The sequence below is a fragment of the Dermacentor albipictus genome, chromosome 5 (assembly GCF_038994185.2).
Source record: "Dermacentor albipictus isolate Rhodes 1998 colony chromosome 5, USDA_Dalb.pri_finalv2, whole genome shotgun sequence".
Taxonomy (NCBI): Eukaryota; Metazoa; Arthropoda; class Arachnida; order Ixodida; family Ixodidae; genus Dermacentor; species Dermacentor albipictus.
Window position 1 is genome coordinate 40,144,499 of NC_091825.1, and position 14,506 is coordinate 40,159,004.

At 46.9% G+C, this 14,506-nt stretch overlaps 1 protein-coding gene across 3 annotated transcripts in view; it reads left to right on the forward strand.

Annotated features, from left to right (window-relative positions):
- The window catches only part of LOC135896855 (uncharacterized), a 514,087-nt gene that overhangs the window by 325,864 nt on the left and 173,717 nt on the right, over positions 1 to 14,506 (forward strand). For all 3 annotated transcript variants that reach the window (XM_070538351.1, XM_070538352.1, XM_070538353.1), the window contains 2 exons: positions 5,661 to 5,728; positions 9,025 to 9,105. In XM_070538351.1, coding sequence (XP_070394452.1) covers positions 5,661 to 5,728; positions 9,025 to 9,105 — 149 coding nt within the window. The remainder of the gene's footprint in view (positions 1 to 5,660; positions 5,729 to 9,024; positions 9,106 to 14,506) is intronic.

Here is a 14,506-nt window from a genome sequence, read left to right on the forward strand (position 1 = left end):
GATTTATGTGCACGTTAAAGAACCACAGGTGGTCAAAATTTCCGGAGTCCTCCACTACGGCGTGCCTCATAATCAGAAAGTGGTTTTGGCACGTAAAACCCCAAATATTATTATTATTATTATTATTATGCATGAAATTCCACTAATGCCTCTGTCGAAATACTAGCCACCTGGAACTGCCAAAGAAATTGTTTACCTGGTGAAACGCGTCATCGTGTTTTATCAGCTGAGGATAAGCCAAAAAGAAGAGATGAATTCTGATACGATATCAGAGAGTGATAGGCAGCGAAACGTTCAGGTGTGGATTTTACATAGTGAAGTTAAATCAAAATTTGGGAATGTGGGTAGCCACGGCTCCTTTCTGAATTGTCGCGTGCCCTCGACAATGATCCTATGCGAAGGGAGCTAGTATTCATGCGATCACGGTTGACTATGACCGCAACCTGCTGTTGGCATCCCAAATATACAGGACAGTCATTTTGTGTTTTTGCAACCTAGATGAGGACTCTATACTAGCCCTCACAGCTTATTTTAACGCATACTGGGAAACTGGAAACCTCCCCTCACAATGGAAAGAAGCCAAAATTATTATGATTCCCAAACCCGGGAAGCGCCTCCTACTCGAAAACCTCCGCCCTATCTCCCTGACTTCATGTGTCGGAAAAGTCCTCGAGCACGTCATCCTCACACGCTTACACAGACATATGAACGACAACGACCTCTTCCCCAATACCATGATTGGCTTCCGCCCGAAACTTTCTGCTCAAGATATCATGATTCAGCTCAAGCACCAAATTATCGATGGCGACAAAACCTCCAGGCTGGACACCAGAGCCATCTTGGGGCTAGACCTAACCAAGGCCTTCGATAACGTCACGCATGAGGCCATACTGAACCAACTGGCACAACTCCAGGTTGGACATCGAACCTATAACTACGTAAAGAATTTTCTTACAGGTCGCACAGCCACCATTACCATCGGAGGGTTGCAGTCGCCAATTATTCACTTAGGCAGTAAAGGCACGCCGCAAGGATCGGTTCTATCCCCTTTTCTGTTTAACGTGGCCTTGCTCGGACTACCACCTGCATTAGCTAGCATCCCCAACCTCAAGCATAGCCTATACGCAGACGATATCACCCTGTGGGTCACCGGGGGCAGCGACGGAGACATCCAAGACACGCTGCAGCAAGCTATCAACGAGGTCGTTGCATACGTAGAACCGCGCGGCCTGGCGTGTTCCCCACAGAAATCGGAGCTCCTTCTGTACAAGCCTAATTGGGGAGGTCGACGTCCAGACCCTCACCCACCCGAGATTGAACTCCGCGTGCACCAGCAACGCATACCTACAGTACCTAGCATTCGTATCCTTGGCTTACGCAACCAACAAAACGGCAGAAACACGGACATACTCAAGCAATTAGATAATCATGTACACCAAACCACTCGCCTCATTGCACGCATCGGAAATCGACATCACGGCATGAAGGAAAGCAACCTTATACGCCTGGTAACCGCCTACGCCTTGAGCAGGATCACCTATGACGCCCCGTACCTTAGCCTCAATGCAACTGAGAAGTCCAAACTCAATACCTTGATCAAGAGGGCCTATAAACAAGCTCTACATCTTCCCATCACCACCTCTAACGAGAAACTGGACGCCCTAGGCATTCATAACACCATAGACGAGCTTATTGAAGCGCAACGTATTAGCCAATACGAACGACTTGCCCATTCCACCACGGGCAGGCACATTCTAGGCACCCTAGGCATAACCTACACCACGCAATTCGGACCAAAAGTACCCATCCCTCCAAACATTCGTGATCAGCTAGTTATCCCGCCCATACCTCGCAATATGCACCCTGAACACAATCCGGAGCGACGTGCAGAAAGGGCTAAACAACTACAAAAGCGCTACGACCAAGCCGCTGACGTAACCTACGTAGACGCAGCAGACTACCCCAACCAAAACGCCATGGCGTTCGTCGCAGTCACGGGTTCGCAATACCACCTCTCCGCGGCCGCATCAATATTCGCCACGCAACCCGAAGTAGGAGAAGAAACGGCCATCGCTTTGGCCTACGCGGCTACCAATGCACACTGCATCATCAGCGACTCAAAAACGGCCATTCGTAACTACGCAAGAGGACTAATAGCACCCCAAGCGCAGAGGATTCTCTCTGGGACTCCTCCCTCAAGGCAACGCCGCGTGCAGATCATCTGGGCCCCTGGTCACTCGGGTCTGGCTGGACACGAAGCCGCACACGATGCCGCCCGAGCTCTCGCACACCGGGCGCATCATCCTTCTCCTGCGTCTTCCGATCCCGACCAGCCCTCTGTTTTGCATCGCGGTCACGCGCGGGACCGAATGGTCACGTCCGGAGAAATTCTACTGCACTACCGCAGAGAGCGGTTACGCTACCCCCCAGCACACAAATCACTGACTAAGTCTCAATCCACCACTTGGCGACTCCTTCAAACACGAACTTTTCCGAACCCCGTGCTTTACAACCGCATGTACCCCGACGCATACTCACCACTCTGCAAAGCGTGCAAAGCCCGCGCCGACCTCAGTCATATTATTTGGCAATGCCCCAAAGCCTCACCCACCAACACCTCCCGCACTAACACACGCATCATTAGTACGGCCGAGCAGTGGGAGACATTGCTGCTCAGCTTAGACCCAGAGGAGCAGCTCTGGGCCGTCCGGATGGCCGAAGACGCCGCCAGAAAGCAAGAACTGGCCGCCGTCTGAGGAAGGGGGGGATTGGGGGTTAGTCTCCCGACCCCCGCCACCCCTTAACCCCATCAAGGACACAATAAAGTGTTATCTCTCTCTCTATAAATTGAGATACCGCGGCGCCGTTCTAGTGACGCCTGCGACAGAAAAAACGTTTCACGTCCGCCGCCAAGAGTGGCGGCGCTGGCTAACACTCCCAGGGTTCTACTAGGAAGCATAAATACCCAAGAAAATGGATGGGGAAACGGCACCGTGGTAGCTCAATTGGTAGAGCATCGCAAGCGAAATGAGATGCTTGTGGGATCGTTTACCACCTGTGGCAAGCTGTTTCTTCGTCCACTTTCATTTCCATTATTTATTGTTCCTTTATTTTATTTATTAGGCACAATCACCCCTATGTTGTCCTTCGTGTCAGTGTTTCTTGACTTCTTTTTATATTTCTGATTACGACGCATGCCGTTGTAAGGCATTCCGGAAATTTAGACCTCATGGGGTTCTGTGACCTGCACCTAAATATAAGTACACGATTGTTTTCGCATTTCTCCCCCATGAAACTGCGGCCGTTTGGCCGGGATTCAATCCCACGACCTCGTGTTTAGCAGCCCAACACCATAACTAAGCAACCACGGCAGTTTTATAGCGCAGTTTACGAATGGTAGCGGGTGAGAGCGCAAGGCATATCCCCTGGGGATGAATTTCCACAATGACGCCATTGGTTTGGTAATGTGCTAAAACAAGAAAGAGAGAGAGAGATAGAGATGAAGAGGGAAGGCAGCGAGGTTAAACATAAATCAGTCTCCAGTTTGCTGCCCTACACTGTGGTTGGGAGAAGGGGTTAGAAAGGGGAGAGAGAGGAAATGTTGAAAAAAAAAACAGACGCAGAGACACACACAAAGGGTGTTCCAGTTAGAGACGTTCAGAAAAGCCGGTAAATCGCAACAGGCGCAGTAGCCCCTTGCACGGCCTTCTTCTGTTACTTCAGGTCCTGTCGATGCGCTAGGACAAAATTCCATCTGCGGCTGTATCAGTAATAAATGAAGACTATAAATCACATAATAAGTGATAGAAAAACGAGCTTTACAGAGTGAGTCACGTTGTATGAGATGCCAACTATTGGCGGTTTATTAGTGGTACACCGCAGGCTGAAAACGATCAGTAGTCTAATCCCAGGATATTTTGAATGCTTGAGCACTATTAAGGAATGCCAAGCATTTTCCAGGTACAGAGTATGTTAGTCTATATGCAAGCCTTTTCCGCCTTCCTGGGTGTCTCGGTAGTGTATTGTGGAATTGGCTGGCACATCAGGCGGCTGTGCTGAGTTAACAGGCTCTGAATGCAACCGATGGACCAACTTTGTTGTCTGACCATGTGGCAATGCGTACATATGCGCCGCTCTACAACAAACCTCTCGCCGATCTGGCTCACTGTAGATGTCGGACTAGGTACATACCATTGTTCAATAAAACTCTTTCACAACGACATCGGTCGTTGGTTATGCGCCATTTGCTTTCGACTGGTCATCAATGAACTCTAATACGCCAACATTAGTCACTGGATTTTGCCCATGGTGTGCTCTGCTCTTCAACGAACGTCTTTGACGCCAACTTGGGTAACTAGGCAGGTGCCATTTGAAATGCCGTGATCTACAATGAGGAAAAGACCGCTTAAATTTCTCCAATGCTGAGCACAATACGAGCCACGTCACAAGAGTGGCTCGGGAGCCGCAACCCGAAGCTTTAACATCCAACGCCACGAGGGCACTAAGTATGTCCCGTTTTTCAATTGATGCCTTTCAAGCCAGCGCTTCAGTGAGCCGCTCCATGAGTGTACTGGTGTGTGCCGCTCCTCAGTAAAAATATCGCCAACCTAGGTAACTGAGTATGGGTCACTGTGTATGCGGAAAGCGAGGGAACAACTTTTACCGTTCGCAGACACCGGTGGGCCACAGTTCTGATCTTGAAGTCTATGCATGCATTTCCCGACGGCGCCACTGCATGGCGCATAGTCTCCAGAAAGAAGCACGAGGGAGGAGCCCTGTTGGCACAAGACGCGTTTCTAAGCTTTGGCACCCACCGGCACACTATCAATTTAAGGGCCCCGTGTAGGCTTCGCGGTGGCGGCGCTAGGTGGTGCCGAGTGTTAGGAAAGCGCCAAAGAGGAATCCTGATTCACTACACGCCTTGCACGATGAGGCGGTAAGAATACGTTGCGCCGTTGTATTTATTCGATGCGACTTGCATTACTGTGCACAATCATTGTGAAATCGGTTCTGCCGAATGTCTTTTTAAAAACATATCGAAGCAAGTTCATTTGTTTCTCGCACTTCATGCAGAACAAAGGGAATAGTGAAACTGTTGAAAGTTATTGGAGTGAAGTAGGTTTATTCAGGCAGGTGATACGGTCACCATATATACACTCTATTCTTAGATGAAATTGTTATATTTTAGCCGCATTCATGCACACGTAACCCATGCAGCAGATTGCCAAATTCAGGGGTTTCTTATCCGTTTCCGTCGGTCTCTGTTTTTAAGTTTCCGTAATTAGTCGAGTGACTCTCCTGTAGCCACAGTAAGTTCAGATTGCTGCTACAAAAGTTGTTGTACGCACTGACACCACCCCTTTTTATGAGTTGTCCCGAAATACGATTTGGTCGGGACAACGGCAGTGCATGTAATTTGGGTCTGCGCTGTCTAAACGCTTTTATTTTTTAGCCATGAATTAACATTGAGAAAGAGAATAATCTTACACAAGGCTTGCATTCTATTGCTGTACATGCTGTAGTATTACGGTTGCTTATGATTGGTTTGTTAAGGTAGCTTTAGTGTTGTTTCCATAGTTTCCATTGCTCGAGGAAGGAGTGCAGCCAAGACTGCGGTCAACCAGACGTAATATACTTTGCACTTGACCCTACGTGTGCAGGAGGGCAATTCCTTTCTACGTCCGAGCAGGGGAAGAGCCTGGAACCTTGACATTTACCGTAGAAGATGGTGAGAAAATGTTTTCTGTGCTTCATTTCTATAGCAAGAATGACCGCATCTACACCTAAGCGCACACTCTCCGATACCACACTATGATGAATGCCCAGCGCTGGTGCTAGAACATCGAAAACGTTTCCATACTTACCAAAAAATAACGTCATAGAATCCGAATAATGTTGCCAACATTGGAAGACGTTGCTCATCTCAGGTGTGCTTCTGCTACGAAATATTATTTTTTGATAAATTATAAGTAACATTTAATTTCATCGTAAACAAATGTCTTCTTTATTGTTAGGTAATTGTTATGCACATGAGACATACGTCAATGCCTTGCGCATGCTAAAATGCTTTTCACCCATCATATTTCAGCACTCATTTTTGTCCCCTTTCCATTTCCCCTGTACCGAGTGCAGGCCAAAGCATGCTAGGTTAGGCCGACCTCTCGGCCTTTCTAGCAAATTATATCTCTTCTTTCTCTCAATGCACATAATTGCTCCCCAGTAGTGGCAAGGTAGAAATGGAGAACTATTCTGTATTTTCATAAATGTACCGTTTCTTGTTACATCGCAAGGGGCTAACATAAACTTGATTCAACACGGAGACATCGACAAGCCCTCACACAGAGCTGTTTTTCAATGCGAAAAGCAGCAAGCATGGATAGCACAGCTTTGTAAATACTTCAGCTCTTTCTGCCGTTTTTCTAAATTATCCATTGTCCCAACTTCTACACTCTTCGATTTTGTAAGCATAGTTCCACACCTGACCACATTTCAGCGAAACAGTAGCAGCAGAACCATAAAATACGGTTTTGAAAGCAATCAACATGGTATTGAGATTTGTGTGCCTGTGTGTGCACAGGCACACAAGTTTGTGTATTGAAATTTGTATGCCAATTTAGATCACTTCAACCTAGTTGCCTACGTTTGCTATCCTCTCATATTGCTTAGACTTGCGCAATGAAATGTCGAAAAACGACCACAAAGAACCAGATGTGAAGCGGAAACTATTAAATTGCTTTATTCAGCATAACCAGCGTGAGTATTGCCACACACATGCAACAATTTGCAAACTGTTCGGCGTCTCCTCCTATGAAAATGAGAATGACGCTGTCGTGCACCAAATGGTCTGCAGACACCCATTGCCATTTCAACCGGTATCAATCGATATCTTCTGTACGAGTCGAATGCTTCTTCTGAATACTTCTGCTTACTCGTGCTCCGCGTCCACCGAATCATCTCGCGTCTAAAGTGTCCTGATCACTGTAGGTTTGACAATCAAGTATGGGACAGAAACATTGAAACATTTATTTATGGAAATTATTAATTTACACTTTTATCCTTTTTATATGCTGCCCCGTAAGTGAAATTAGTGCGTCCTGCTGCTTCTACCAATACTCGATAACATGAGTGAGGCCATTTTGCAACTGTACTCAAGATTGTCTCAATGTCTTAAGTACGCCTTATTGCATGATGTCTTCCATGTCAACTTCCATGTCACTGCAATTTCATCTTATAACCGTTTAGCGAAGCATTGCATAGTTCGTCTTACCGATCGTATAGTCCGTATTCAACAACTCTCCGAATCTTTTCGCACCTAATGATAAAAAATGCGTTTATTTCATGTGTGAAGTTGTAGTCAAAGCACTGGGGGCAATTTTCAATTTTCTGTCAAAAGATGGCTTCGCTCCTATTATCTATCTGTATGAAAACGATGTGAGGCGTTCATTTCATCTCTGGGGAGCATATATAAATCGATAAAAGTGCGGAATCACAATTTGAGGAAGTACATATTTGAGAGCATCAATTTTAGCATTTATTTAGAACGTTAGCAAACACTTTATGCGAGTGTACTGAAGCGGCACACAATATTCAGAGCATGTTGCTTTGCGACACTTGCTTATCTTCTTTCTCTTTGCACGTGCATTTATACAACGCCCGATTTCCCCGAAGCACTTCCACGTTTAACTTGCAGCCCATCGTTATTACATGGACATGCTAACAGCGAAATTCGCGCAATAGCACAATGATCAGCTCGTATTTTGTGTATATTAACGTTATTATCTGAGTATGGACAATACACATGGCACGAAACTGTTCAATTTGGAAAGGAGGGCCGCGTGAAGTTTTTGTGAACTTGTTTGCCTCAGTCATTCTCTTAATGCATGCGTAATACAAAATGTGAGCGCTTATTAAAATTTCAACGTGATGACTGCTTTGTCTAAGTTGCTTACCTACTTAATTAAGTGACAGTTAGCTGGTCTGAATGATTTGGCTAAGCCATGTGTTTCATCGAGCAGCTTTCAAAGTAATTTATTGTGCTCCTAATGTGCTGGGAATTTCCTGGGTCAGAAGTTTAAAGACCGATTAATGAATGACCCACGTGGTTATGGTAACTTTCTATTTATACAGTTGTGAAACTTGAACGGCTTATTCGCAAACGGAATCTTGATGGTCTACAGTTGTTCTCCTGTATACCTTATATCCATGTTCCCGTTGGCACTATAGACTACTCCATGATCATACAAGAATGCACAAGATTCAATTTTGCTCCTTGGTGGAAAATTGCGTTTTGTGCGCCAGATGCATAAGGACTGAGGGCATGAACAGCAAGACATCTGTGTTAGTTGTTCTTTTACCATCAGGTAGATTTTTATAATAAAAGTACCAAGAATTTCAGGAAAAAGACTCATCTAAGAAATTGCTGCTCCCTGGAATTGCCCAAATTATGCAGCGGAAAAATAGAATTTTGCGTCATAACTGTCGCATACTGAGCCTACCGCTAAGAAGTTAATACCCTTCACAAAGACAGTGCAATTGGTGCGTAAAATGAAAGTACCCATTGATTAATCAACTCCTTCAAGCAACATGACTTCATTATTCATGGGCTTTAAAGCCTCAAAGATACAGAAATGCTCTTTAAGAGACGGTAATGTCAGGTTGTGAACGAACGTGTCAATCTCTACATTCTGAAAGTTTGCGAAAAGCTCTGTATAGGAAAGTTTTCCCATTCCACCCAATATCCGCATGTTGCTATCGCAGCAGCAATTTCTCGCGGAGCCTAACAGTGTTCATGCATTACTTCTTACTCCAAGTTCTGCTGCTGTTTACGAAATGTTGTAAGGAGATGACAAGTGTAAGATTTCGAATTAGACTCCAACCTCATGGAACACTCTGCACAAATGTATAAATCTAAGCCCTATTACGATACTCCTTTTACTTATGCAACATATGTGTGTAGGCTAAGCGTGAGATAAAGAGCTAAATGCATAATATAAGCTCATATTTGTACGTTCCATTATTTTACAGATCCGACTCTATTTGAAGGCGTCATCTACTATACCGACTACGAGAACTGCGTGATTGCTGACCTTGAGTACTTAGGACACCGTAAGATGCTTTACAGATGTTCACTGCAATAATCAAAACTCATTACATTTTCACACTGTTCTGGTGGGTAACAACCACAGTGGCTTAACTTAAATCAGGAAACTAGGTCTTTAATGGTTGCGAACCTGTGCCTACCAACATCAGTCGGTTAAGAGTTTGGTCACACGCGACGTGTTCTGTGAGGAGCAACGACGTGGTTAAGTCTCCTGCTGGCATGTGCCCGCCAGGCCGGTAAACATATAGGGGATAACACCGGGACAAGCACTTCCTTGAAAATTTGCAGAACTTCAACCACAAAGTTCAGAACCATTTTAGTGACCTTCATTAGAAAATTCATAAAATAAAAACAGCGTCCAAGCACCACATACAGATCATCGTAGCAATCATGCGATCGGTCATAGCCAGCGAAGCGAACGCCTGTGGCCCCGGTGTTCATCACTGCGTTAATCCTGACTCTTCAATAAACGACGTTTGGGGCCCTATAACGTAAAACTATTCCAATATGTTTCTATTCCAATCTCCTGACGTAAAATTTGCGTAACCACCGACGCAAGCACCAGGCGGTCACCCACAGAGTTGTCTGAACAGACCAATCAAACGCTCTCCTCGCTCATAGGAGGTCACTTTTGTTTGCTTGAAAAACGAATAACGTTGCCTAAACTGAGCGGCTTGTCGTATCTAATTGGCTTACAAGAGGCGAGGAGAACGCTCAAGTGGAGAGAGATTCACTGGGGCAGAGCCAGTGCATTGAAAATCGATAACCGGATGAAGAGGGTGGTGCCGGCGTGTGCGATTGGTCGACTTTCCCTTACTTAGCTTGTGGTGGCTGGTCGAAAATCATGGCGGTATGCAACGGAAGCTTAGGAATGACGTTGAAACTGACCCTCAGCAAAGAAGAGTTCGCAGAATGAGGTGGTAAACGTGCCGAAAGGGCTCGAAAACGTTACACGGCCACGCAAGAAGTTTTAGTATACGCAAATACACCCATGCTTTCCGGCAAGTGCGAGTAGCCAGCGTCTCAGTGATCGGCGGCAGCCATCTTTTATTCCTTTCGGAATGGGGCACCCTGCGGTTATTCCGAAGAAAATTCAGTTTTGTTCGGCATATTAATGCATCTTTATCGCGTACACGTCACTTTGACGTGGTGAGTTTGTGCAGTTTTGTGATGTCGCGTGACAGCCAGGTGAAGTGCGTGCAGCCCGGGAACATTTTGCGAATAGACGAGGGCTAATGGCGAAAAGAGGTCGAATCAGAAATAACTATTTTTCTTTTTTTCTGTCAAGTCATGTATAATCAGTGTGTACACATCATATCAGATGGGGAGGTATCCTGGTTTCCGTGACGTCACGTGACAGACAGGTGAAGTGGGCGTGGTCGAAAAACGTTTTTGACCAATCGTGGAGGGCTGATAGCAGAATTGGAACTGAAAAGTTTGGAATAGTTTTACGTTACAGCGCCCTTTGTAGGCAGCCGGATCCTCGGTATGCAGTTGCTGCTTGCGCTCGGCTGCACGAGCCTATTCTTGCGTCAGGCTTGCAGAATCGGCATGGCGTAAATGAGCTCGTTCCCAGTTATACTCGAGGCGTTGCTGGTCGAAAGCTTCATGCTCTTCAGGTGTACGTATGCCACAAGGCCTACCTATTAGAGAGAAACTGCTCCGTGCGCGCTCGGCTGCAACTGAGAGCACCGACGTCATAACCACCGCAGCCGTTCGCGGACCTCTTTTTTTCGTGCACGTGCATGAGATTGAGTCAGAGGAGTTTTCGACGTGCAAGCGACAGACGGGCGGACGAGTCGGCTAGCCATATAGAGCTTTGCTCTAATTAACCGCCAAGTCAAGAATAGAACTTATTGATCTCACCAGAGGACCATGTCCTTGTCTTTTTGCCATTTCGTTCAGCTAAAACTATCATCAGTTAATCTCCCTGTGAAAACATGCTCACAAGCACTAGACACTACCAGATCTGGCACCTGCTGTAAGCTGTAACATTGAGCGTTCTTAATGACGCGTGGTTACAGTGACGACAGTTTTCCTTGAGCACGTTCCTCTGCTGAATGCAAACAATGGACACAGTTACCGGCCCAAATATCCCGCACGTCCCCAACAACACCGGGCACGTATTTTAGGATGGTGGCGCTACTCTTGTATAGACAACTGACCTAAGGGCCTTTGACATTTAGCAGCGCATACCGCCAAATCTTGGCTGCCACTAAGCCACACCGTCGAAAATGACTACACAAGGCAAGGCACGCCAGTGTGGAGCTAATTTAGCGCTACTACACTTGCCAATACAGATTCGCTTTTCCCAAATGACGGTCCAAAAAAAATAACGTTCCCTAATTGGTGTGGTAATATTGGAACATTTGATTTTCTTTATATTACACAGACCATGCTTTACATATAAAAAGTGTTACCTTCTGTAACATCAACAATCACATCAGCCGGTTGTTCCTCTATCTGATTGGCTTGACGCAGCCACTGCCGTAGTAAAAGTTGTAGTGCATCGAAGTTGGCTTCTCTTCGTCTGCGCTTGCATTTTGTTCTGCGATTTGCCCCTAATATGATTTCGCCTGCGCGCCATCTGCAAGCGTTTACCTCAGCTCGGTCATGTATGAGGCATGGATGTCACTTCTTTATTGGCTTTATTGGGTCCAGAAAAAAGCTGAAGGTCCGCGAGTCAAAGCTGCGGGGCCTCAAAGACTCAGTCAAGAATTGTAGGCATTTTGCTCCTCAATTGAATTTCCTTTTAGTAGTCTCTATGTATTTATTATTTATTTTAATAATCAGGCACAAACGAGAGCTCATCGCACAGCAGCAGGGCATGTCTGCATTTTCAAAGATGTGCACCGCAATTAAGTCACTGTCCATGACGTGTTCCTGTATAGGTTTTATATTTGTTAAAAGCTGATGACGCAACCGATGGCTGTGAGTTGTCGCAGTATTGTGGAGTCGACTCTAAATAAACGAACCTATCAGTCGTTCGGACTCCAATAATAAACTGCAGGAAGCCAGCCGCTCATAGATATTGTCGCACTGATAACAATTCTGGGGAAATTTGTGAGTTTTCACTTTCCCTAGGGTACTCAAAAATATTAGTAAACAAGTATTGCGGCTCAAATGCTCACATTGTAGCATTCGCCAGGTGAAAAATGGCTGTGGCTTAGCTAAGGTTAAGCCCAGGATGCGAAGCATACTAGCCTTTATTTTAGTTGTTGAACCACTGTTTAGCCTGGTGAACTGCTGTTGCTTGGCTATATTTGGTTCGGCTAGACGAAGAAACAACTCATGCGTTGCTCTGCTTCGCCTTCAAGAGTGGAGCGCGACAGCGTTCCCATCGACCCGCCAAGGGGTGTAAGACAACGGACGCAGCGACTACGCGCCCCGCATTGGACGCGGTGAGCGTCGAGCAACGCAGCGTTCGGCGCGGCAATGAAATGTGCGCCTGAGCAAGCGACGCACGCCTGAGCCTTAGAAACAGCTCGTTTCTAAGGCAACACTGCATTCACTAGAGGCGCTTTTGTACCGCTTTGAAGCATCGTACTCGTGGCTCAGTGGTAGCGTCTCCGTCTCACACTCCGGAGACCCTGGTTCGATTCCCACCCAGCCCATCTTGCAAGAGTGGAGCCAAAGCCACCTAGAAACAAGCGCAGCTGCTTATAGACCGCCGCGACGCCGCGAGCGACGGCGCGAGTTGGAGCCCCGTTTCTCCTCTGTCGTGACGTCACGGTGTCACGTGGTATGGCATGGGGTCAAAGGTCATTGAAGGCTACACCACCGCGCCTGAGGAGGTGGGTTGAGCTCTAGTAATATGCTTCGCATAAAAACCAGCGGCCAACCTGGCCGCTGGTTATGGCGAGAAACGCCGTATGAAAAGTTTTATGCGCGAAACATGCACAATCTCTGTGGAACGGTAGCGGCCGACTAAAGCCACAACAACTGGAGTGACACGATAGTTCACTGGCGAAGTCTGCTCTCGAACAATGCAGGGCTCGATAAAACGGGACTGAAATTTCTCGCACAATCCAGGAGCGCAAACTGGGGCCCATAGTAACACATCGTCTCCAGGGTGGAAGGAAACAACATGGTGACATAGCGAATTTTGCAGTTTGTTTACTGGCGTCGGTGTTGAGGCGGGCACGTTGGCGACACCGGGCAAGACGTGAAACTAACTGCTCACACACTGATGTGGACAAAGGCATGGGGACACCGAAGAAAGGAGCGTCGACGGTAGTGAGTGGTTGGCGACCATACACGAGGAAAAAGGGCGAGTATGCCATAGTGCTTTGGACGGCCGTGTAGTATGCGAATGTGACGAATGGTAGAATGACATCCTAATTGCGCTTCTAGATTTGTTTCTCTTTGTTTCCAAATATGTTGTGTTATAAACCACTCCTGTCTAAGACCTCAATGAGAGGTTGGCAGTAATCCTGAAATAAATAAATAAATTAATTGGTGTGGTCAGGGTTGATGTACATAGGTATCATGTCGGACAGCGTGCGATGAAAGCGCTCTGTGAGATCATTAGTTTGAGGGTGCTAGCTGGAAGTCGCTTTAAGGATGGTATTGCACGCACGGAGAACATCGTAGAGAAGTTTAGACAGAAAGCTCCTGCCGCGGTCGCTCAAAAGGACACGTGGGGCTCCATGCCCTAAGAAGATGGCTTCCAAGGAAAAGGCTGCAACCTCCTCTGCGGATTCCGACGATGGTGCGGCTGTTTCAGCGTACCGTGTCAAGTGGTCTGTAGCTGTGGCGTCCGTTATTTACCGCCAGTGGTTAAAGGTAGTGGTCCATCGAAGTCGATACCAACGACTGTGAAAAGAGCTTCAGGACACGGGACAGGTTTGAGCAGTTCAGCCGGGGGTGAGGTCACTCGTTTGCGGTGTTGGCAGAGCGAACAGGAAGCCACGTATTTCGCTACGCTGGCTGCAAGTCCAGGCAAAGAGAAGCGGTTGCGAATTCACTCGAAGGTTTTATGGAAACCAAAGTGACCGGCAGTGAGATCGTCGTGAAAAGTCTCCAATATCTGGGCCTGAAGTGATGGGGGAACGACAGGAACCCAACGGTGACCTTCGTGATGAAACACCTACCGGTATAATGAATTTTCGATCTTGAAGTTCTTCAACTGCCGACGGAGCCGAGCGTAGGTGTGCGAGATGATCCGCGAATACGTCCCATAACTCAGTGGCAGTAGGAGTCATTAGGTTGGCTAGAGGCAAACGTATGAGAATGGCAGGAAGGGAGCGGCTCGAGAGCTGCGAGAGAAGGGAGTGCAGGCGACGCGTCCTGCGGTTTCCTCACGGAGGGTGGTAAGCAAGCAGCGTTTGAAGACGGTGTTGGGGACGACGAGAGAGAGCATCTGCATCCTGGTGTTTCTTTCCAGACTCTTCCAGAATTCGTATT